The sequence below is a fragment of the Brachyistius frenatus genome, unplaced genomic scaffold (genome assembly GCF_029030835.1).
Source record: "Brachyistius frenatus isolate BFR_SWC_R1_liver_20210118 unplaced genomic scaffold, ASM2903083v1 Contig_98, whole genome shotgun sequence".
Classification (NCBI taxonomy): domain Eukaryota; kingdom Metazoa; phylum Chordata; class Actinopteri; family Embiotocidae; genus Brachyistius; species Brachyistius frenatus.
Genome location: NW_027210697.1, coordinates 484,507 through 507,219, shown reverse-complemented (window position 1 = coordinate 507,219; position 22,713 = coordinate 484,507). Strand labels below are relative to the sequence as shown.

The 22,713-nt window shown below is 41.8% G+C and overlaps 1 protein-coding gene across 1 annotated transcript; it reads right to left on the bottom strand.

Annotated features, from left to right (window-relative positions):
• Window positions 1-441: 441 nt before the first annotated feature.
• unm_sa1614 (un-named sa1614) lies at window positions 442-21,094 on the bottom strand. Its single transcript, XM_069711234.1, has 28 exons — window positions 20,259-21,094; window positions 16,105-16,177; window positions 15,773-15,918; window positions 14,396-14,470; window positions 14,112-14,161; window positions 13,789-13,918; window positions 13,587-13,672; window positions 13,413-13,488; window positions 12,507-12,587; window positions 12,223-12,320; window positions 11,934-12,003; window positions 11,351-11,438; window positions 11,035-11,083; window positions 10,389-10,561; window positions 10,079-10,212; window positions 9,239-9,330; window positions 8,865-9,051; window positions 7,872-7,957; window positions 7,639-7,754; window positions 7,156-7,223; window positions 6,609-6,716; window positions 5,944-6,226; window positions 5,470-5,640; window positions 5,296-5,359; window positions 4,699-4,742; window positions 4,095-4,249; window positions 3,881-4,006; window positions 442-3,625 (listed from the first exon to the last, which is right to left on the bottom strand). The coding sequence occupies exons 1-28, from the start codon at window positions 20,382-20,384 to the stop codon at window positions 3,551-3,553; spliced, it is 3,030 nt and encodes a 1,009-aa protein (XP_069567335.1). The 5' UTR covers window positions 20,385-21,094; the 3' UTR covers window positions 442-3,550.
• Between the last annotated feature and the right edge of the window lie 1,619 nt (window positions 21,095-22,713).

The window sequence follows — 22,713 nt, the reverse complement described above, 5'->3', positions numbered from 1 at the left end:
CGGTGTTGCTCTTTGTCGTTCACAAAGTGACAGAAGTTGTTGTGGAAAGAAAGAGTTTGAGAAAAAAATAAAAACCCTACTTTCAGAGGTCCACATACCAGGACAATCACTGTGCACTGCGAAGTGGGTTTGATTGTCTGATTGTCTGTTTCAGAAAGTTACAAAAACTGTTGTTGAAAAAGTTGGTTTCATTTGTTGATTTCTTTGTTTGTCGCAAACTGAGGAATAATCATAAATGCTGAATTATCATCTTGAAGCTGTTGCTCTGTCGTTTGTGCTGCTACATGTTTCACTGTCATTTGAGTTTAATTTTGTCCAGAACAAGTCACTTGGCCTCTTCAATCAAATTGCTAAGTTGTCAGAAGGCTTTCTTTAAAGGCCCCATATTGTATAAATTCAACTTTACTTTGCTTTTTACTTAGTAAAGGGGGGTGTGGGTGCAAGATAAACACTGTGAAAGTGTCAAAACGATTAGTAAACTCATTAAACACACTTGTGGTTTGATAAGTGCTGCTGTTTATTTTGGTAAGTTTGTACAGCTGTAGTATCCGTGTCAGAACGGAGAAGACAAAAAGCCTAAAAAGCGACAAAAACATGAATAATATCTGCTGTCACTGCATGTCAGAAAAAAAAATTGATTCAGTCATTTTTATACTGTACAGTTGCTTTAATCATCTCGCAGCTGCTGGTAAAACAGAATAACGTTTTGAATGTTAACTTACTGGATTTGCGTTATTTGGTCGGTGGCAGGAACTGCAAATACAGTAAAAGGCTACCGTGTAATTGATTTTAGCAGTACTAGCAACACCACTATAAACGCTGACCACTTTTTGACGTCCATGAAGTAATACTATAGTATGTCGTCCAAAATGTCAAACAGAATTCTTACTATAGAGTGTCGTTCAAAAATATATCATACTATCTGTCTGTCCGAAATATGGTCAAAAAGTCATACTAAGGGTGTAACATTGTAGGAATCTTTTCCATAACACTGTCAGACACTTATAATTATACTTTGAATCTGTCAGCAGCAAAACAAGGCAGGCCCTGGTTAGCGAACTTAGCTATAAGTCTATAAAGTGTACATTGCACAGTGTTAACAGTTTGCTGATATGTCGGTTATTATTGCCTCTTCAAATGAGCTGTTACCCGTTCAGGTATCGGTTACTTACTGTCTGAAAAAAGACTTCTCATTTTTGCCGGTAAGTTTAGGGAGCCACAGCCCGTCACCTGGAGTTGGCCTTGTCAGGCGTCTCTCAGAAAATAGTCAGCCAATCAGAGGAGATGCTCATTAATATTAATGAGCCATAGGAACACCCACTAAAAACATTTTTCTCATATCTACAGAGGCTTTAGCGAGGTGGTGTAAAATGGTATTAAAATGCGTTTTAACACAGAAAACCACAAACATTTCTCCATGACGATGTCAGGCCTATAAATAAAGCACTAGAAACGTTAAAATATGGAACATTTAATATGAAACATCTGCCACTTGTTTTACACATTTTTAGTCACTGCTGAGATTTAACCATTTGTTGCCTTGACCAGGAAAACTTCCTTCCAGTAAACTAGGAAATTATCCACTTCACGAGCTGGTGAGAAGCGCTTGAACGTGCCATAAAACCTGAGTTCAGCCACTAAATGACAGCGCAGCAGACCCGCTGAGTGCCGAGCTGGATTTAACATCTGGATGTAAAGTTTTGTAGTTGCAAAGTCGACAGGCTCAGTGGTTGCAAACAGATTTATATCCTCACACCTAACAACTAAGTTTTTGCAAATTAAATCAGCCAATCAGCTGTTTGTAATCTCTAAACATCTGCAGGTGTAATGTAGATTTAGAGCAGAGTGCCAACAGCTGACCAAACAAATATGTGTATGATGCACATCCAGTTACCATAGCTTTAATTTAGCTGTTAAAAGGTGAGTCTTTTAACAGAGTCGCAGTGTAAGTCTCACTTGACCAACAACCTGCTGATCATCATTTATAGAAACCAAACAGACGAGATCAACTGAAACCACAGACAAAAAGAAACAATCTGAAACAATCAAAGAGTTTTGTTTTTTTCTATTGGAAAAATTTTACAAACTTTGGCGGTAAAAGTTATAACAATTAAACCCAGATGACAAAAGTTCAGCAGAGAAGTTTTGTGTCAATAAAAGTTCCTATTTACGGCAGTGACAAAAAAAAATCAGCTCGTTATAACAAGATATTTTCCATGTTATGACATGTTTTTAGTTAGTTTTAATGGGAAACTTTCCTTGCTATCAAAACAAAATTGGTGTATTGTAATATATTAATATATAAATATTATGAAAAAGATGTGTTTTCTACACATTTACTGACTGACATTCGGGGACTGAGAGGTGTGATCGCAGGTCGAAGCCTAGATTTTTGTGACCAGACCTTTTTATACAATATAACTTTCTCAGAACATTTTAACTGGCTTACTTTTATCTTAGTAAGCTATTTAAAGTAACAGTACTTTAACTCAGTACAATTTTTTATTTATTCCTGGTTATAACGCTGATATGTTTTGTAGAAGTTTCTTGTTGAAACCGAATTACTCGGGTTATCTAGTTCAGAGAAAAATATCTTGTTATAAAAAGACAAATAAGAAAATCTTGACAGTTTAACAAGACACAGAGTAAAGTCATTACTGTAATAGTGGCAGCAGAACGCTGCTGTACTTACTCACCAAAGTGTTGTGATATCTTCAGACAACGAAGGCAGCTGGAAGCATCAGATGTTTCCTGTTTCAGGCTTCACTTCCTCTGAAGACCACATTTACAGACCTGTAAACATCTGAGGTCCTATCTGTGTCTGTGTTTATATCCATCCTGTCCCAAACACTGATTTTACCTGAATTTAGAGCTTTGGTCTTCAGTTTCCTACAACCTGTTTTGCTCTGGTTTCTTATCTGGTCCATTAAAAGTCTTAGGTCCTGCACCAACAAGGAAGAGAAGCCTGAAAAGTGGCAGAAGTGGCTCGTATTGTTTTGTCGTCACAGATTTAATCACATGAAATAAATTAAAATAGATAAATTAGAATTAAAGTAGTTTAGATTAACTTCAAAATAAACGCCACGTTGATTGCTGTATTTTGAAGTGATCCTCCATTATCTGTGCTTAATAAAATATTTTTCATTTTAAATAATTTTTAAAAAATAAATAAAAGTATCGGCAGCCTAAGCCTCGATTCATCGCTGTTCGGTCTGTGTGAGTCCGTCTCCTTGGCAAACATTATCCTGACCTAACCCGAGCCACAGAAAAATAAAGTGTCTTCACCGAAAGGTCATCCATAATGTTTCCACGGTAACGGAAGGCATGAGGAACAGCGGTTGCTGTGACAACAGTGGCTGTCCTGTGAACTCGCAGGATGCTGGAGCGGCGCCGTCTAATCCTGGGAGGTGAAGTAGGACCAGACCTGGAAGTCTGACCCGGTCCATCGCAGATCTGAGCTTCAGCTGGTTCTGGTTCTCCAGGCTCTGATGTGATCTGGATTTGTGCTGGTCCGGGGTCGGGTTGGTTCCTGGTCTGGTCCAGGTTCATGTCAGTCGGAGAGCAGCTGCACGAAGGAGGACGGAAACAAACCTCTCCGGTCCGGTTCATCCTCTATGTAACCGTGCTGCACAATGAATACACACAGACACACACACATACATGGTTTCTGTGCATGTGGAGAAACTTAAAACACGGCTGTTCAAAGTCAGAGGCGAAATAAATAAATCTAATTATTAATGAATTATAATCAACTAAAATATTCTGCGATCGAGTAAACATTGCAGCTCCAGTACAGTCAGGAGGTCAGCTGAGGCCACACTGACTGTTTCTCGTCCCATCAGTCATAGAACCAATCAGAGAGCAGGATGGTGATACGCACCCACCAATCACTGTCCTCCCGTGCCAGGACCACCAGCACCTGACCCTCAGTGAAGCTCAGCTCGTCGTGGTGGTCGGCCTGGCAGTCATACAGCGCCTGAACCCGCCGGCTGCTTGTTCCCCGAGGCTGACAGACAGAAGCAAATCACACAAGAAATGTTTCTACTAATAGTATTAATAAACCTGGAGGGTGAAAGCGTTTTTAAAGGTCTCACCAATGATCTGCGAGGAAGCGGCTGAGGGGCGGGGCCTCTGATGTCACAGTCAAAGCTCTGAGATCGGTGATTGGTGGGTGACATGTTGGGCGGAGCTTTACTGGCAGGGTGTAGGAAGTGGGAGGAGCTACCGTCACTTTCTGCCCACCGAAAACCTCAGAGAGATTAATGTCAATATTTCCGGTTATTTTCTAGAATTTATATATAGATGTATGTAGATTACCATCTCAATTAAGTAACTGTTTTGTCTACAAAATGCCAGATAACGCTTACAAAAATTTTAATCGCCGTTTCCTTTTGTTTGGTAACTCGCTCAAAAGCTGGCAAATCCTCACATCTGAGAATCTTGAACCATCAAAATTGTAACTTTTTTTTCTTTATAAATTGTTCTCCTAATTAATTAACAATCGTCACATAGATATAAACATATTTGATTGACACTCCTGGATTAAGAAAAAGTATAATAATAAGTCAAATGTATAATCGTATTTCGTCTCCTCCACTGTTCCCTATCAGCTAACGGTGATCACAGGCAGATGTGAGCGTTTCACAGACTCCGGAGAGATTAAACAGATGTGAGAGGATGTTTCTGGACAGGAAGTACCTCTGTCTGGTCGTTCAGTCAGCGAGCTGAGAGGAGAAGCTGGACTGGAGAGACAGAGAGGGAGAGGAGAGGGGAGGGCAGTTTAAGATCTGTGGTGTTTTATAGCTGAACACTCTGACCTGTAATACATCTTCTGTCCACCAGAGGTCAGTGCAGTCTCTTAGTTCAGATAAAAACAAGAGCCGCTTCAATTTCTTCATGTTTCATTTATAAGAACAAACTTCCGACCTTAATCACATGTATCTTTAGGATCTCTCAGAGAATGTATTTAATTATGATTAATTGTACATTTTTCCGTGGGTTTTGATCACGGTTTGGACATCGTGAATGTGTAAAGATGATACAGGAAATTCAACCGACAAAATGGATGTCATGATGATAAAATAAATAAACGAATTCAGGTTTATTTTTGTATTACTGTGTTAGTTAAGTCTACAAAACTACTGGCAAAGAAGGATGTTGTTTTTAAAGAAAAGACACGTCTACACTGACACCCCGGTTGACCTGACATCACTACACCACTGACCAATCAGAAGCGTTATTCCAAGTGCGTGTGGTTGTGTTTACGTTCAGTGTGATTGTGTATCAGATACTCACACACACTTCTTGAAGGAGGAGTCTGGACCGCTGTAGATCCTCGGACTGGTTGGCAACCCATAATCTACGCACACGCACACGCACACACACACACACACACACACACACACACACACACAGTTAATAACACTGTCACCCCGACAGATTAATTGCAGTGTGTCTCTCAGACGGTACCGTGCTTGCTGGACTCGGAGCAGCTCCTCTGGTGTCGGACGGCAATGGGAGGGGGCGGAGTCGTCTTTCTGTTTCCCGTCAGGGGGAAGAAGACCTCACCCTCTTCATCCTCTTCCTCCCCCGCTCCATCGCCTCCAGCAGGAGGAGGAGGAGGAGGAGGAACGTTGGGAGCTGGAGAGCAAAAGAGAGCAGAGAGGAAAGGATGATTTTTAATGTTCAGACTAAATGAAGGAATCAGGTTTTAACTTAAACATATGTTGATATAAAGCCTCCATGTTTTCTGGGTTTCTCATGTTTTAATTTGCACTTCACTTCAGCGTGATGATTACTGATGGAATTAATGGCTTCATACATCATCCTGGATTTACCAGGTACTTTATAGACAGAAGGTAATCCCAGCTGTCTGGGTTTGTTTTAACAGGCTTTTATTAGAGACCCAGCATTATTTGTTCATGCCATTATTTGAGTACCCACCTTTGACCCTAGGAGGCAGCGGAGGTGCGGGGGAGGACGGGGGAGGAGGAGGAGGACTTGGGACGGAGCCAGAGGGGCGGCTGTGGAGCTCCATGGCCATGGCCAGCCTCCTGCCCACACTGAGGAGACCTCCGCCTGCTCCTCCCGGCGCTACGGAGGAGGACAGCGTGATGGAGGAGGAGTTGGACTGATTGAAGCTGAAGGGACGGGAGGAGAAGGAGAAGGAGGGGGTGAAGGAGGAGGACGAGGAGAAAGAGGAGCGCTCCTTCTTCACTGGACCGTTCTGCAACAGAGGAGGAGGAAAGTGGTATTATATTTGACTTGTTAGCACCACTAACAGTCACACCACTAAAAAATTATGAGTATTATTGTTGCAATAAAAAGTTTAAACTTACATGGAAGCATTGTGATTTAACAACATTTTGTGATTAAGCTTTTATTTTATCAAGAATTTATGCACCATGATTGATTATTCTCTCAAGTATAAAAAAAAACACAAAAAACCCCCACAAAATATATATATAAAAACACAAAATACAAGAAGTCCGGTCCCCGACGGCACATGAACCTCCGCATATCAACATCACGTAATATTTATTTTAAGAGCAGAATTTTTTTTAGCGGTTTTGTTCTTGGATAATCATACTGTCAGTTGCCATGGTTACCTTGTCATCAAAGTCGTCATCACTGTCGTACAGATCGTCATGACGAAGCCTCCACTCGTACTCTACATGGACATGATGGTCAAACTTGTTGGACTGGGCCTGCTGCAGCTGCACACACACACACACACACACACACACACACACACACACACACACACACACACACACACACACACACACACACACACACACACACACACACACACACACACACACGCAAATAAACTGTTACGATCACTTTTGTTTTTAAATGTCTTTCAGAGCTTAGAACACAACATAACATTTTTCCCTGCTTTTGATTATTTCATTCATTTATGTCATTGTATTTATGTTTTAATGTTCTATTCCCTAATTTACTTTTTTTCATCTGGTTTTATTTCATTTATTTAGTATTAAAATTATTCTTACTTTATTGGTTTTATCATTAATTTCCCATTACTTATATTTCTCGTGTGATTTGGTCCCAAATTACTTTTCTTTTTTACAGATGAAGTTTGATTCATTGATCGATGATGAAATGGACCGAAAATCAGAGTGATGACCTCACCAGCGCCTCACAGTGGCTGTGCTTCAACCTGCGGCTCATGTCCAGAGCAGTTTCTCCTAACTCGTTCTCTGAAACACACAAACAGTTCAAATATTAATGTACTGTCGTCATTATCGTTGACAGAGTGTTTCTACATTTGAGGAAGACATGGAAGGTAAAATATTCTTCCAAAAAATGTCCCACATCTCTAAAAATGTCCAAACTAAAAAAAAAAAATAAAAAAATACAAATTACTTTTGAAAAATGTCTTAATCTTCAAAAATGTCTCACTTTTTTTTTTTTTTTTTTTTTGAGAGTTAAGACTTGATTTCAGGTTCACTAGGTGAAAATATGGGGGTAAGGAGGGAATTCACAAGTACAATGTATTGATGTGTGTGTGTGTGTGTGTGTGTGTGTGTGTGTGTGTGTGTGTGTGTGTGTGTGTGTGTGTGTGTGTGTGTGTGTGTGTGTGTGTGTGTGTGTGTGTGTGTGTGTGCGAATTACTGATGTGTGTGCTGGCTCGGGCTCTCAGCAGCAGTTTCACACAGTCACTCTTGTTGTGCAGACAGCTGTAGTGCAGCGGCGTGTTTCCTGCTGATGTTTGCACGTCCACATTGGAGCTGACAAAAAAAAAAACCACACACACATACACACACATGCAGGTTAACATGCAGGTGTACGACACTAGCACACACTGAGGTGTCACAACTCAACAAACGTCGTCACAGCAGACTGACCAGTTCTGAGCCAGGAAGTCCAGGATGTGCAGCGACGTCCTGTCAGCCAATAGGACGGCTAAATGGAGCGCCGCCTCCCCTTTCTCCTGTTGTCACGGAAACATGAAAGTGTGTGATTATACCTGATGTGTGCACCTGTGCATGAACCTGTATGTGTCTGTGTGTGTTTGTATACCTTTAAGATGTACGTGTGTATACCTGTGTGTGTGTGTGTGTGTGTGTGTGTGTGTGTGTGTGTGTGTGTGTGTGTGTGTGTGTGTGTGTGTGTGTGTGTGTGTATACCTTTAAGATGTCTGTGTGTATACCTGTATGTGTGTGTGTATATACCTTTAAGATGTTCATATGTATACCTGTGTGTATACCTTTAAGATGTTCGTGTGTATACCTGTATGTGTGTATACCTTTAAGATGTCCGTGTGTATACCTGTATGTGTGTATACCTTTAATATGTCCGTGTGTATACCTGTATGTGTGTATACCTTTAAGATGTCCGTGTGTATACCTGTATGTGTGTATAACTTTAAGATGTCCGTGTGTATACCTGTATGTATGTATACCTTTAAGATGTTCATGTGTATACCTGTGTGTATACCTTTAAGATGTTCATGTGTATACCTGTGTATACCTTTAAGATGTTTGTGTGTATACCTGTATGTGTGTGTATACCTTTAAGATGTCCGTGTGTATACCTTTAAGATGTTCATGTGTATACCTGTGTGTATACCTTTAAGATGTTCGTGCGTATACCTGTATGTGTGTGTATACCTTTAAGATGTTCGTGTGTGTGCCTGTATGTGTGTGTATACCTTTAAGATGTTCGTGCGTATACCTGTATGTGTGTGTATACCTTTAAGATGTTCGTGTGTGTACCTGTATGTGTGTGTATACCTTTAAGATGTTCGTGCGTATACCTGTATGTGTGTGTATACCTTTAAGATGTTCGTGTGTATACCTGCATGTGTGTGTATACCTTTAAGATGTTCGTGTGTGTACCTGTATGTGTGTGTGCAGCGGCTGGCTCAGCTCCGCCCTCTGAGCGTACAGCTGGATCAAAGTGTAGATGTCGCAGCTCTTGGTCGCCTCCTGCAGGCCGAATCGCAGCGCTGCAGTCGAGCTGTGGCTCCGCCTCACAAAGTAAACGTCCTGATACTTTGACAGGATGAAGTCTTTACGCTCCGCCCTGCGCGGCATAAACACACAACATCACATTTGTTTAAATTTGACTAAAATTTAAGATTGCAAATGTATGTATGTATGTATGTGTGTGTGTGTGTGTGTGTGTGTGTGTGTGTGTGTGTGTGTGTGTGTGTGTGTGTGTGTGTGTGTGTGTGTGTGTGTGTGTGTGTGTGTGTGTGTGTGTGTCTTACATGTGGCTGAGTTGGGAGGGTTTCAGTGAAGGACTCAGAAGGTTTGCCTCCAGTATTTCGTTAAAACCAGAGTTACCGACATTCCTGGCCAACTGGAGGAGCAAGAAGAACAAGGAATTTAACAGAAAACAAAAGGTCTGAATCTAACTTCAGAACCGTGACGACCGAGTCAGAGCTGACTGGAAAACTGTCGTCCTGCTACCTCCATGTGACGGGAAGAAATTCACCCTCCTGCAGCTACATAACTGTGATTTATGTGATGAAACTTATTAGATGACGAGTTAATCCGTTATGAACCCGTCCTGTCGTCCGCTGGGTGTTAATCAAGTGGAGCAAAGAGGTCGACAGCTGATAGAGCTTCCTTATAGAGAAGCTGGATTGTAGAGTTGCAAAGTGAGATCAATTATTTTATCTGCCTCTTCCATAGTAACAGTCCCATCAATCATATTCTCAGGTAGCTTGTTTTGGTGACTGGTTGAATAATAATTGAAAACAATAAATAACAGTGCTGGTAAATATGTGGTTATTTGATTTAAAAGTCTAACGTAAAACCCGGTGTACATAAAGATGTGAAGGGAGAATAAACTACAGCTCCCACGGTGCATTTAAATAAGAAAGATCCACAAACAAACCTTTATATTCAGTTAGTGTTAAGAGACGAGGACGAAGCTGTTACCACTAAGCTACCTGGACGTAGAAGCTGATTCATAATTAAACTCATGGTTTATCCCAAACTTTATAAATTGCATTATGTGAATGTCCTGTCCAGTGATCTCATTGTTCCACCCAGCTGACTGACGACTGGATGAACTGCTGGTGGATTCGACTCGTCCGACCCACCAGCAGGTCCGAGGTGCCCAGACTGTCCAGGCTCAGAGACTGGATCCTGGAGACGTGGACCCCCATCTCCCTGTGGATCCCTGAACACTCGATACAGGTCAGGATGCCGAGGTTGGTGGAGAGCCATCCAGGATCTGCAGAGCGAGAGAGAGTGAGAGAGAGAGAGAGAGAGTGAGCTCACCTCAACACTTCCTGGAGGTTTTTTCACATTAAAGGCCCTCCAGGAAACAAAGTGGACGCTGGTGGAGACCAGCTGGGAGGAGACACCAGACAGGACTCACTGATGGACGGATTCATTGATGGACGTTACCTGGAGCGCCGCAGTCGCAGCAGTTGTTGTTTCCTGGCATCCGTCGGATGTCGTCCGTGATGGCCCGGGTCAGATCCTCCACGCTGCTCTCGGGCCCTCCTCCCCCTTTCCTCCCCCCGTCCAGGGCCATACTCAGAGCCTCCTGTTTGCTGTTGCTGAGCACCGAGATCCAGCTGAACACACAAAAAACACATTTTTAATACTTTGTTTTAATTAAAATTTTTAACATTTGCAGACTTTTTTATATTTCACAAATTCTTCCTCGTTAAAACCTGGTGCCTGCATTACCCACAATGCAACTCTGACGACTGCGTCAGATTCAGGAGTGTTTAGCAGCTAATGTAGCCGCAAGCAGAGATGAGAAGAGAAAGCAGAGGTTTGATAAACGCACTTCTTTCTTTCGAACCTCCAGATTTTTTTTACCTTTTCATACTTTAAATCTTCAGACCAAACCAACGCAGACTCAAGTCACATCACTTGAGGACATGTAGATTGTTACAGCTCTCTTTGAAGAAAAAAAAATCTTCATAAATGTTTTACACTACGCACCAGTACTCTTAAAGACCTGCAAACAGATTCAAATGTGTAAAATTGGTGGAGTGGCCCTTTAATGAACAGTCTGACTATTTTTATTTTTTTTACTCACGCGACACACTCAGCTTCATCCTCAGCCAGGAAGTGGTAGGTCCGGTTATCTGGAAGAAAAAGTGTCCGTTAGAATTACGTGTGTTTAACTTTCATTTATATGTTTAATGTAAATCTATTGTTTTCATATTGTGTTTCATTACATTTATAATGTATTTCAAATATAGTAATGAACTTTAATCTGGGATATCAAAAGATTGCAGTGCTGGTTCTGCACATACGTTTTATTTATGCACACAGGTCTTGGGTCATCTTTATTTGTGTGTGTGTGTGTGTGTGCGTGTGCGTGCGTGCGTGTGCGTGTGCGCGTGTCTTACGAGAGATGAGGTCGAAGCATTTCTTGTCCTCCACGCTGGGTTTGACCTGACAGGTGAGCAGGTTGAGTCTGGTAGGAGGTTTATTCGGCTGCGAGAGAGAGAAGGAGGTTGAAAAGATTCAGTTCATCAAATCTTTATTTGTATGAAAACCTTTCATTCAGGTCAGACGGCTACACAAGAAAAATATAAATATATAGCAAGTCTGTGAAATACTAACATACGCCAAAAATAAAAGGTGAATAAAATATGAGAAAACAACGATCATAAATGTCTCAACAAGCAGCGAATCAGAAATACAGAACATTAAATAAAATCACATGAATGAAACAGTACGGCTGGTGTATCTGTTCATCTTCGTTTATCTTTTATATGTTTTTACTTTAAAAATGTTTTATAGAAAGCTTTTAGAAATACCAAAAGATGGTCTGTTTTTTTTTAAATCTCTTTACACTTTTCCATGCATCTTGAATGAAGGTTAATTTGTGGTTGGATTTAATGCAAATGTTACACATGATAGCTTTAATGTTTAAGGTCAAAGGTTACAGCTACACACACACACACACACACACACACACACACTCACAGTAGCGTGCGCGATGGTCAGGTAACAGTTGTGAACTGAACATTTCCTCTTCTGCCACATTTTCCTCAACCTGAAACACAAACACAGTTTAAGTCACACCGATAACACCGACTGTCATTGTTGAGTGTTTCCGTTTGTTGGTACGTCTGTCTTTGTGAGGACCGATTTGAGTTTTACACTTTGCGAGTGAGAACAGTTCAAGCAGTCCTCGCCGAAGGACAGACTTTCAAAGGGTTGTTTGAGGATTAAGATTTATCTTTGGAATTAAATAAATTTATTTATCGTTTACCCGTCACTCTTCTTGTAGAGGAATCCTGCTCTCTCTGTCCCGTACTGTTTGTCTCCAAGGAGCTGATGCATGTTGTACACCGGCTTAGGTAAAGTGTCCTTCACACACACACACACACACACACACACACACACACACACACACACACACACACACACACACACACACACACACACACACACACACACACACACACACACACACACACACACACACACACACGTTAATCATCTGTCGAGCAGTAATATAAAGTAAGTGTTTATAAGTGTTTGTGTGTGTCTGACCTGCTCTGTGTGGACGACCGGCCTCAGCTGATCTCTGAGAGAACACAACTGTTTCTTCTCCTCCTCCTGACGCTGCTTCACCTGCAGACACACAAACAGCTCACCTGAAAAGCTGAACGACTCCAGGGTCACATGCTGCCGCCTGGCTCCTCCCATCAACCTGGGATTTCATTGGTTAATCACAGGTTAAGTTATTTGAACTAACAGTGCACTTTTATTTTGAAATAAACGATGCGTAAAGATTGATGCTGATCAACAATCATATGATGTTCTGATCATTTGACTGTAGTTAAATTGAGCCGTTTTGAGTACTTCTTGGTATGATAGATCATTTTATTGACTGGATCAAGTCACCCGCTGATTTGTGAACTGCAGTTTGAAGCCTCGAGTTTGGCATTTTGGAGCCAGCAGAGGGGTGGATCTGACCGAGAACCTGAGGACACTATGCCCCGCCCACCTATACCCGCAACCTGACTTCACCTCAGCCATGTCAATCAAACCAGGCAAGCCCCCAAACATAGCTCTCTCTGAGGCCTAATATCTAATTAATCCTGAAGTCATTTTCAGAAGGACCATCAGCACACCGATCAGAAGGAGCGAATTGATCTAAAGACGCCAGAATGACTTGTGCAATAAATGGATTGACTTTGTATTTCATGAGAGAAACTGATGCTCTCTTTAATGGGAGTCTCTGGACCTAGAGGTTTGAGAGCCAGCCCCCTAGTGGCCCTCAGTGGTATTACACTTTCAGCCACTTCTGCATTGGTTTTACTTTTCAGACCCGTAGACTACTTCCCTTTTCATAAACAGTCTACAGGACAAATTCTATTGATACACAACACCAACAATCTGCCAGCGCCCCCTACAGGCTGCTGCAAGTATGGCTGCCGTTATTTGTTTTTGTACCGTGGTGAGGACTCCGTTCAGCTCCTCCATGTACTGCTTCAACCTCTGAGTGGTGGAGACACACTCCTGCAGGAAACTGCACACGCACACACACACACACACACACACAGTCAACACAACCATGTCAGTTTACAGCATGTAGCTCCGTCAGTGTGCGTGTTTGTGAGATCCTACTTGTTGTGGCTGTGGTAGTGTTTGATGAGGTTCTGCAGGAGGTCGACTCCCCTCTTCGTCTTTATCTCATTGACCTTAATTAGATACTGAGAGAAAGAGAGGGGAGTCAATTTATTCGACACAGATGTGATGATTGGGGAGAAGAGGCGGAGTAAAAGATATGGGTAAAGGTGACAGAGCGGCAGGAGGCGGAGTCACTGACCTCGCACATGCTTAGTTGGAAGGATCGCCTCTCCTTCTCGAGCTCCTCTGCGATTTCCCCACCGCTCACCTCGCTCCTCACCATCCCATATTGACGAGCTAACTCCCTCTTCTCCTTCTCCACCTGCTTACTGCACACAGAGTTTAAACACTTTACTTATCTAAACACGGAGACTTTAACAGGTGCTCATCCAGGCGTCTAATTTATCCAGGATGTGACATTTACATGCACAAACATATAACAAGGACACCTCACAGGCATAATATGACATACCAGCATTCATGTAAACACTCTCATTATAATTCAGGGTGATCATCACTTACAATCTGCTCTCATAGTCTCTCCACGATCTCTCAAAAGGCTTCTTCAGATCCTACAAAAAGACAGATGACAATAAAAAACATTTTTTTTAAATCACAGAACCAGATAATTATCATTACTGAGGAAAAGAGAAAAAAGTGACCAGCAGAACCATGTTGAGGCCACGTGTAGATAACATGACTGTAACAGTTGTTTCAGAGACGGACTGACCTGAAGCCTGTCACTGTTACAGTTTATATGAATGATGCAGGTGATATGAAAGCAGTGAATAAAACAGAGTCCTCACCCCCTTCACCTCCCTCAGGTCTCCTTTAACCAGAGAGTCCATGAAGAAGTTGATGTTGTGGAGCATGCTCTTTAACTGCACACACATAAACAAACAACAGGTCATCTACTGTGGAAAAACTTAACTGCTGAAAAGCATCGTGGGTAATACTTCACATTTTGCTTAACATGGAAATTATGATTTCTTGTACTAAAATATAAAAGAAAATTGTTGCACATCTGCAGTACTTTATAAAAACAACTGAGAAGACTCCCACAATCACAATTTTTTTTAAATAAGAAGTACAATAAAGGATTATATCTGACATGTTGTAGGTTTCACGATTGTGATGAAAAACATAAAATCACATAATAAAATGACTTTAAATCAGAGATTTTCTAACTGAAACCAAAGATTTTTAATTCAAAGTTTATCAAATGGAGTTTGGAGTTCGCAAGTTAAGCGTTCATAGTTGTATTTTAAATCAGGAGTTTTTAATGTTTCAGTCCCAGAGTTAGACGAGTTAAAAACTAACTGTTTCAAAATCAAAAGCTTTTCCAATGACAGTTTTAAATTGAACTGTTAAGTTCAGAGGTTTTCTCAATGGAAGTTTGGACTGACCACCAAAGAGCTACTGAAAAGTTTGGTTTTACGAGGGTTTCCAAATGAAGTCCAGAAAAGATTCAAGTATCAGTTGATTTGTAATTGTTTTGTTTTTCTCATCGATCTTGGATTGAACCAGTTAATTGAAATCGTGTTTTTAATTACAAGGATTCAGTGGAGTTTGTGCTGAACTAGTTAAGAACAAAACATTGTTGTTGTTTTTTTTAATTCAAGATTTTCCCAGTGGAGTCTGGAGTGAACCAGTTTCTAAATAAACACGAGTTGATCTTAGTGGAGTTTAGGGCAAACTAATTTCAAGAAAACTGGATTCGCTAATTAAAGAATTAAGGGCCCATTATGGTTTTGATCAAAAGTTTTCCAGTTTGAAAAAAACAGCTTTTCTCAATGAGGTTAATAAATTTTAAAAAATTTCGATGGAAGTTTGGTATGATCAGTTGAGCACTAATCACAGGGTTCACATTATGTATTTCCAGTCGACCAATTACGATCCAGATGGAAGACTTTAACCCTCCTGTTGTCCTCGGGTCAAAATATTTTTTGGGATCATTGGTGACAAGGAGGCTGTGAGGGTTTCTCTAACGAATGATGACCAATGATCCCAAAAAATATAGAAATAAAATAGAACTTGGTTGAACACAGCTGCGGGTCATTTTGACCCGAGGACAACAGGAGGCTTAAACCAGCTTTAAAGTAATTGGAGATGGCAACTCCTTATCAGGTGCGGATGGTGTGTGTGACCTTTGACCTCTGTGATATCACGCTACTTGTACTCACCAGGTTCTTCATGGGAGAGAGGAGCTCTTTGGAAAAGTCGGCCAGGCGGCAGAAGGCGGAGCCGACCTCCGTCTCGCCGTTTGAGTGACAGTTGACTGACAGCTTCTCCATGGAGTTGATGTACTGCTCCAGGTAAGACACGTGGTCTGACAGAGAAACGCTGTTAGTAAAGGCAGTAATGTGTGTTAAGGTGTGTTAATGTGTGTGTGTGTGTGTGTGTGTGTGTGTGTGTGTGTGTGTGTGTGTGTGTGTGTGTGTGTGTGTGTGTGTGTGTGTGTGTGTGTGTGTGTGTGTGTGTGTGTGTGTGTGTGTGTGAGAGAGAGTGTGTGTACCTTGTCCTGATGTGTATTTGGCTTTTGCAGCTTTCTTCATCTTCTGCAGGACCAACCGGTCGCTGTCCAGAGCCTGAACAAACACAAACACATTATTGATCCGTCAGTGTGTGTGTGTGTGTGTGTGTGTGTTTGTGTGTGAATGGGGGGGGGTGGGCAGTAATTCACCTGCTGACTCAACACACACACACACACAGAGAGGACGTGCTTTGTTCTGACAGCAGACAGCTACATTCCTGTGTGTGAACCATCACCAGTCACAATCTCCACATGAAGCAGCTCCAGCTGGATGCTGCCGGTTGGAACTGAAGCTTCAGTCCAACAGAGTTCATCAGCATTAAATCACAAGAAGATCAACGTGCGTTTATACCGAGATCTGTCCGTATTATATCAGGACGTGCGAGTCGATATGATGGGAGAGTTTCCACGTGATCTATAAAAAAAAACAACTTGTGAGCGTTTCTTATGCTGCCGCTTCTCACTCATTACAGATGATTCCTGCTGTGCATCCAAAAAACACCAATAAAACTACACAAACATGAGCTGCATTCCTTCTCAGAAAGTCACTCGACACGGAGAGCAAACTGTTAAAAACACTGCCAAATCTTTGACGGCCACCGAAACCGTTCTGCACGTTTGCGCACCTGCAAACACTTTGAACCAAGAATACTAATATTGAATAGCAGACAACAAGTCATCCGAATGTGAACAAACCAAACAAAAGATTTTACATGACTGCTCCTGTTTTATTAACATTGATTGTGAAAAGATGTTTCACTTAAATTACGTGATCAATACAGGAATTAAAAGAATATGATGACATGAGGCCACCAAAAGGTTCAGTAATGGTGTTATTTCCGGGTTTCTTGCGTAGAACTTTAGCTGAGAAAAAGTTTAATCTCACATTAATTGAGACAAACGTGAAGTAAAAGATTTTTTTTTAAAAGTCCTGAGTGGAGTGGATCTGGCAGTCGGCACAAATCGAGCACTGAGCCACTATAATTTGTATATTAACCATGACGGTTGTTTTACTTTAACTTGAACATGTGACATCTGAACTACGACCTGGATAATGGATTTAATTCTATTTAAACTGGGGGAAACGGATAATTACGTGAACTCATCTGATGTGAATGCGGCGATATGCCTTTTTCACAGCAGACAATGTGACTTGTCAAAGTAGAAAAAGGGTTATTATTGATAACATTAACATGGATCTATTATACTCATGTAAGCGGTCTCTGTTGTGAAACAGTAATATTATTTTTACCTCCCCCTTGTGTTGTGTGTTGGGCCGTCTGCTTATTGATGTGTTGCTGACATTTAAAAAAAAAAAAAAAAAAAAACAGCACAAAGAAAGTGTTTTATCTATAAAACATTTCTCATCAAAGCTGTAATTTACAACTTTCCGGGCTCTCCTGTGAATGCAGCACCAGTGTGCCGGCTGCAGATTAACTCACAACCGTATTAATAATCACAACGCTGGCTCCTCCTCATTACCATCAAATAACAATACAAATGAATGGAGATGAGTATTAACCTGTTGCCGTGGTAACATATGCTGACTCTGTCGGGGGTACATGGTGTGGGGAGGGGGGCAGTTGGAGTCTGTTTTTCAGGCTTCGGGTCAGTGACTCCACTGAGGTGGTGGTTGTGTGTGTGTGTGCGTGTGTGTGTGTGTGTGTGTGTGTGTGTGTGTGTGTGTGTGTGTGTGTGTGTGTGTGTGTGTGTGTGTGTGTGTGTTGGGGGGGGTGCTGCCTGCTGGTGTAAATCGTCCCCCCCCCCGTCCAAACACACAGACCTCACACAGCAGCCGAGCAACTTCACAACTACATTAATTGAATCGATTAGAAAAATAAATAAATTTTGTCCCGAGGCAAAAATGAAATAAGTCACTTTTAACAGGCCAGAAAAAAAACGCCAGTTACACAAATCATTTGTTGTTACTTTTGGAATTTAAAATAAAAGCATCATATCAGCTTTCTTGAGTTACAAAATGTCTGCTGACACCAACGCGTTCAGAGCAAAGAGGAAACTGTAGCTCCGCTCAAAATAATACATACAAATAAAGCTTTTCCACTTTCTATTTTCCGTCATTATGAAGTTGATCTGGCCCAAGTCACTTCTTTGCCTCTTCAACAATGTTGCCGTGGCGACTGGTTTAATTATCAGCTGTTAACCTCGACGAACCAGCTGTTAAAATTCACTTAACTGTACTTAACGGAAGCAGAAATAGGTTGGGTTTTTTTTTTCCTTCTTGAAATTCAATTGAAATTTGCGAAAAATCTGTGTGAAAACCCAGTGTTTTTCATTAAATGATCTGTTGCTATAGCAACTGCGCACGGCAGCGTACCGAGGTATCTTTTATTTACTCCCCAAAAGCTCCTGTTGCAGCAGCATCCTGTGAAGGTAAAATATTCAGGGTGTTGTTGTGGTTGTCGTCAGCGACGCGTTGGCCTCCGACAGCGAGCTCGATGAGCCGTAGATGTTGTTTTAATTATGTCGTTCATTCAATATTTATGTTTTTTTTTGTTGTTTTTTTTTGTTTGTTTTTTGGCGACTTCTGACAAACACCACTTCCCGTGAGCTACACGCAAAATTGTTAAGCGAAACGTCTCGACTCTGGAGAAAGTGGCGAGCACGCGAGTGAACGGGGCGAACGTGGTGGAAGTTGTTCGACTGCAACCAGAAAGTGGAACAGCAGCAACGACGATGACGTCGGCACCAGAGGCTGTAGTTTGTTCGGTTCCTCTGCTCTTAAAGTCGTCCCTGTGTGACTGCACAGATACAAAGCTGTGCCATTTTCTGCCATTCAATTTTAAACGCTGTCCTATATTTCCGAGCGTTTGGTAAAACAGTGACACCTCTCTCGGTCCCTCCGCCGAACGTCGCGGGGCAGGAAGTCTCATGAATAAATGAGCTGAAGACTTGTTTTTAAAAGGCCGCGGGCGTTTTGTTTTCAGCTTGTCCGTCTGTCCGGCCGTATGTCCGTCCCGTTCTCGTTCTCGTGATAGGTCATAAACGTCCTGAGGGGATTCCTTTAAATCTGGCACAACGGTGAACTGATTGGGTTTTGGTGGTCAAAGGTCAAAGCTCAAAGGTGTCCTCTAAAAGCACGTGTGTGTGTGTGTGTGTGTGTGTGTGTGTGTGTGTGTGTGTGTGTGTGTGTGTGTGTGTGTGTGTGTGTGTAGCCATAACTCAAGAATTCATCCACTAATTACGACCTGGTTTGACAGAGACGTCTGATAGGATAAAATGATGAAGTAACGACATTTTATATCCAAAAGGTCAAAGATCACTGTGACATCATGATGTTATGCCAAAAGCACTTTTCAGGCCATTGTTCAACACCTGGAACATTTCATATTTGGTCAAAAACTGAATTGGCGACACTGTCATTGGGTTATTCCATCTTTAACCTGCTGTGAAGCATTCATGTTTAAATCAAAGTCTTCACCACATGAATTAATATCTATCTGGACAGAAATGGCTGTAAACTGCAACCTTGCAGTTTTACTTAGTCTTAACTTCAAGTGCGATTCCTTAAAGGGATTGTGAGACGCTCCATCAATATTGATGCAGACCTGAGCTCATAATGAGCGGTGAATGTTTTGCAGACATTGTTCAGTTTGAACATGTTGTGTTTGCGGATATTTATCGAAGGCTCTGCACATCCTCACAGGTGAGCTGCATTACGTGATGTCACCGATAACAATAGATTACAATGAAGACTGAGAATAAAGAGTAAATTGTCCCACGCTGACAGGTGCAACACAGTCCTGAAAAGAGCTCCAATCCTCTAAAAACAAATGACATCATCTGTGTCGGTTCTCGTTCTTGAAACATGTCAGTGTGACGTTTAATGTAATTTTTATGGAGATGGGGTTAAAAAATACTGACAACAGCACAGATCCCCTACATAAAATAAACTGTATAGGCGTACACAGCAGACAGAGGGGCCGGGCGGGGAGGGGGCGGGGGGGGGGGGGGGGGGGCAGTTAAATCCACCCCTGAAGCAAAACGATGACTTTACAGTTGTGAGGTTTCTCCCGATCAACACATCTAAATACGATACTATTTCTACTATTACTACGTCCCCCTCCTCCCCCCTCCCACCACCACCACCACCACCACCCCCCTCCGTCTGTACTGACCTCCTCCAGCAGGTAGACGGTGTTCCTGCAGCTGAGCATCTTGGAGGTGAAGGAGGAGGTGGTGGGAGAGCTCCAGTCCTCCTGAACCTCGTGCACGAACTCCGGCACTGACACGCACTCCGGCATGGTGCTCCTCAATCCGGGGCACACTGGACAGGGACAGGGACCGGGACCGGGAACGGGACCGGGAAAGGATCAGGACAGGACCAGGACAGTCTAACAAGAGTCTGACTGATCCGCTCCACACAAAAGACTGCAGACACAACGCAGAGTCAGTGATAATAAATAAATTAAATCAATTTTAAAAAAATCCACCAAACAGATGTGAAATAATCCCATCAGCGGTGTGTCCACACCTCACAGTCCCGTGAAGAAGAAGGAGTATTAACCGGCTGATTAAAAAAAGGTCATTAAAGAAGCTGCTGGGTGAATCCTCCGTCAGTGTAAACCGCAGCAATGATTCTCCAAACAAAAGATGATTAAATCCAGCAGGAAATAAAAAACCTTCACTGCACGGACTCCTCAGAAATGTAAAGAAATTTGAACGCTGCCGGTTCACTGGCGGACTGAAACGAGCAAGTCCTCCTCCGGTGGAGCGTCTTCATTCTGAGAAAAAAAAAAAACCCACAAACGCGCCCGGGTCTGACAAAGAGCGGAGGAGCTGAGCGGAGAACCGGACCCACCGGACACCGGGAACGGGTTCAGATGAGAGAATAAAAGCGGTCTTTGCTCTCTGCTTCATGTCTTTCCATCACCAGCTGTTGTCTTTTTTTTTTTTTTCCTCCTGTTTTTGCTTCTTTATTCAAACCGCATGGACAGGCGCGTTCACGCGGCACAGCGGCGGAGCCCTCTTCCGCAGCGGCGCGCACTGCTGACCGAGCACAGAGGTACGCTGGGTAGACCGGGACACAGCCTCCTCCGAATAAAACCCCATTACATCAGCGCCACTCTGATCAATGTCAAACCGATTAAAGGGAGTTGACAGATGATTCAAGTGGATTAAAAAATGGCCAGAATTTTCTTTCTTTAAAAAAAAAAGATCAAAGAAAGGACAAAAACATGAAAATACGGCTAGTCTCTAAAAGCAAAATCTGTTTCTAGTAAATTAAGAGACTCTTTTTCTATGAAAGAAAAAAATACATTTGACTAATTTTATTCCTTTAAATAGAGTCTACAGATAAACAGGAACACCAACATGTTCACAATAACTGCTGTCTAATGCAAGTAGCAGGTAAAATGCATATATTACACTACACAGCATGTACTTCATCATGTGTTTATCTCCATAATACATTAACATATTCAGATGCTGATATTTGCCAGTAGGAAAAACACAAAGTACAACAGAGGCTCTCATAGTTGGTCAATTTATTAAAATTAATAAATGTGATATTATGACCCAATAGAAAAGAGTTTTCCAAAGTAATCTGACAAAAGCTTGATTGTCGGTATTAAATTTCAAAGCACCTCATCATAATTGTTGAGATATTTTACGATCCAACTTTCTGCATGGCGGCACTTGAGGAAAAGTAAGTTGATCACTAAGGTCAGTAGATTTTATCTTCTGGGGACAATGAACGTCTGACATTTCTAGCTGATCTGTCAAATAAAAACTTGGGTTATTTGAGGCCAGATCAAAGTGGACAAACCCTGAGAGTCAACCATTAGTGTTTTCTGACAGCGGTCAACCAATTATTGGCATTAAACTGCCCTTCATACTCGTCTTCTGACATCATTTCCCTTCTAGTGTCCGAGGCAACGAGCCTGAGTTTATCTCAACGTGATCTGACGTCATCACGGAGGAAACAATCAGAGCAAACGTCTGTAAACAAATACTCTGTAACTTCCTGCTCATGCAGAAGATGAGGACGAAGTCTGACAGCTCGGTCTTGTTTTTTTTTTTATTGGTTTTTTTTTTTATCAAACTCTCCTTACCCTCACACAGCCTGTCCTAGTAAAGTTCCCCCAAAAGCAAGAAAACATGACAAAGTGGCTTTAAATGAAGACGTAATGTAGTCGTTGTAATGAGTTGGAGTGAAGTGCTCTATAGGGTGCACTGTATGGGAGGAAAGCAATGTGACCTGAGATACTCTACCCTAAACAAAGCTCTTACAATGGAGTCAACTGGCTATTACGGTAGAAAATGATGCATCTTTTATAAATTTCAATACAAGAACTGAGACTACTAAAATGTTTTACTTGGTCCTTTGCTTATTTATGTCCTCACCAGTTAAAATCCCAACCAATTAATTTTGAATGGGAGAAGGAAATCTCATGATTTATTTACAAAGGAAGCAACCAAAGGTCTAAATATAATGTTTTAATCATCAGTAGGAAGAGAGGTTGCATGTTCCCTTCCTCACCTTGGGAATTCTTCGCTTTCTGCCTAATTAAAAACTTCTGTTCTTTAGTACAATGGAGAATATGACACACGACGGAAGGAGACGGAGAAAGT

Excerpts from the sequence above, each read along its gene's own strand:
- unm_sa1614 (XM_069711234.1), bottom strand. The coding sequence starts at position 20,384 with ATGCCGGAGTGCGTGTCAGTGCCGGAGTTCGTGCACGAGGTTCAGGAG. Across the intron at positions 7,958-8,864 it reads CGCTGCACACACACATACAG|GAGAAAGGGGAGGCGGCGCT; the intron begins GTACACACACGA and ends CCGTGACAACAG. Across the intron at positions 4,250-4,698 it reads GACTGAACGACCAGACAGAG|GTTTTCGGTGGGCAGAAAGT; the intron begins GTACTTCCTGTC and ends AATCTCTCTGAG.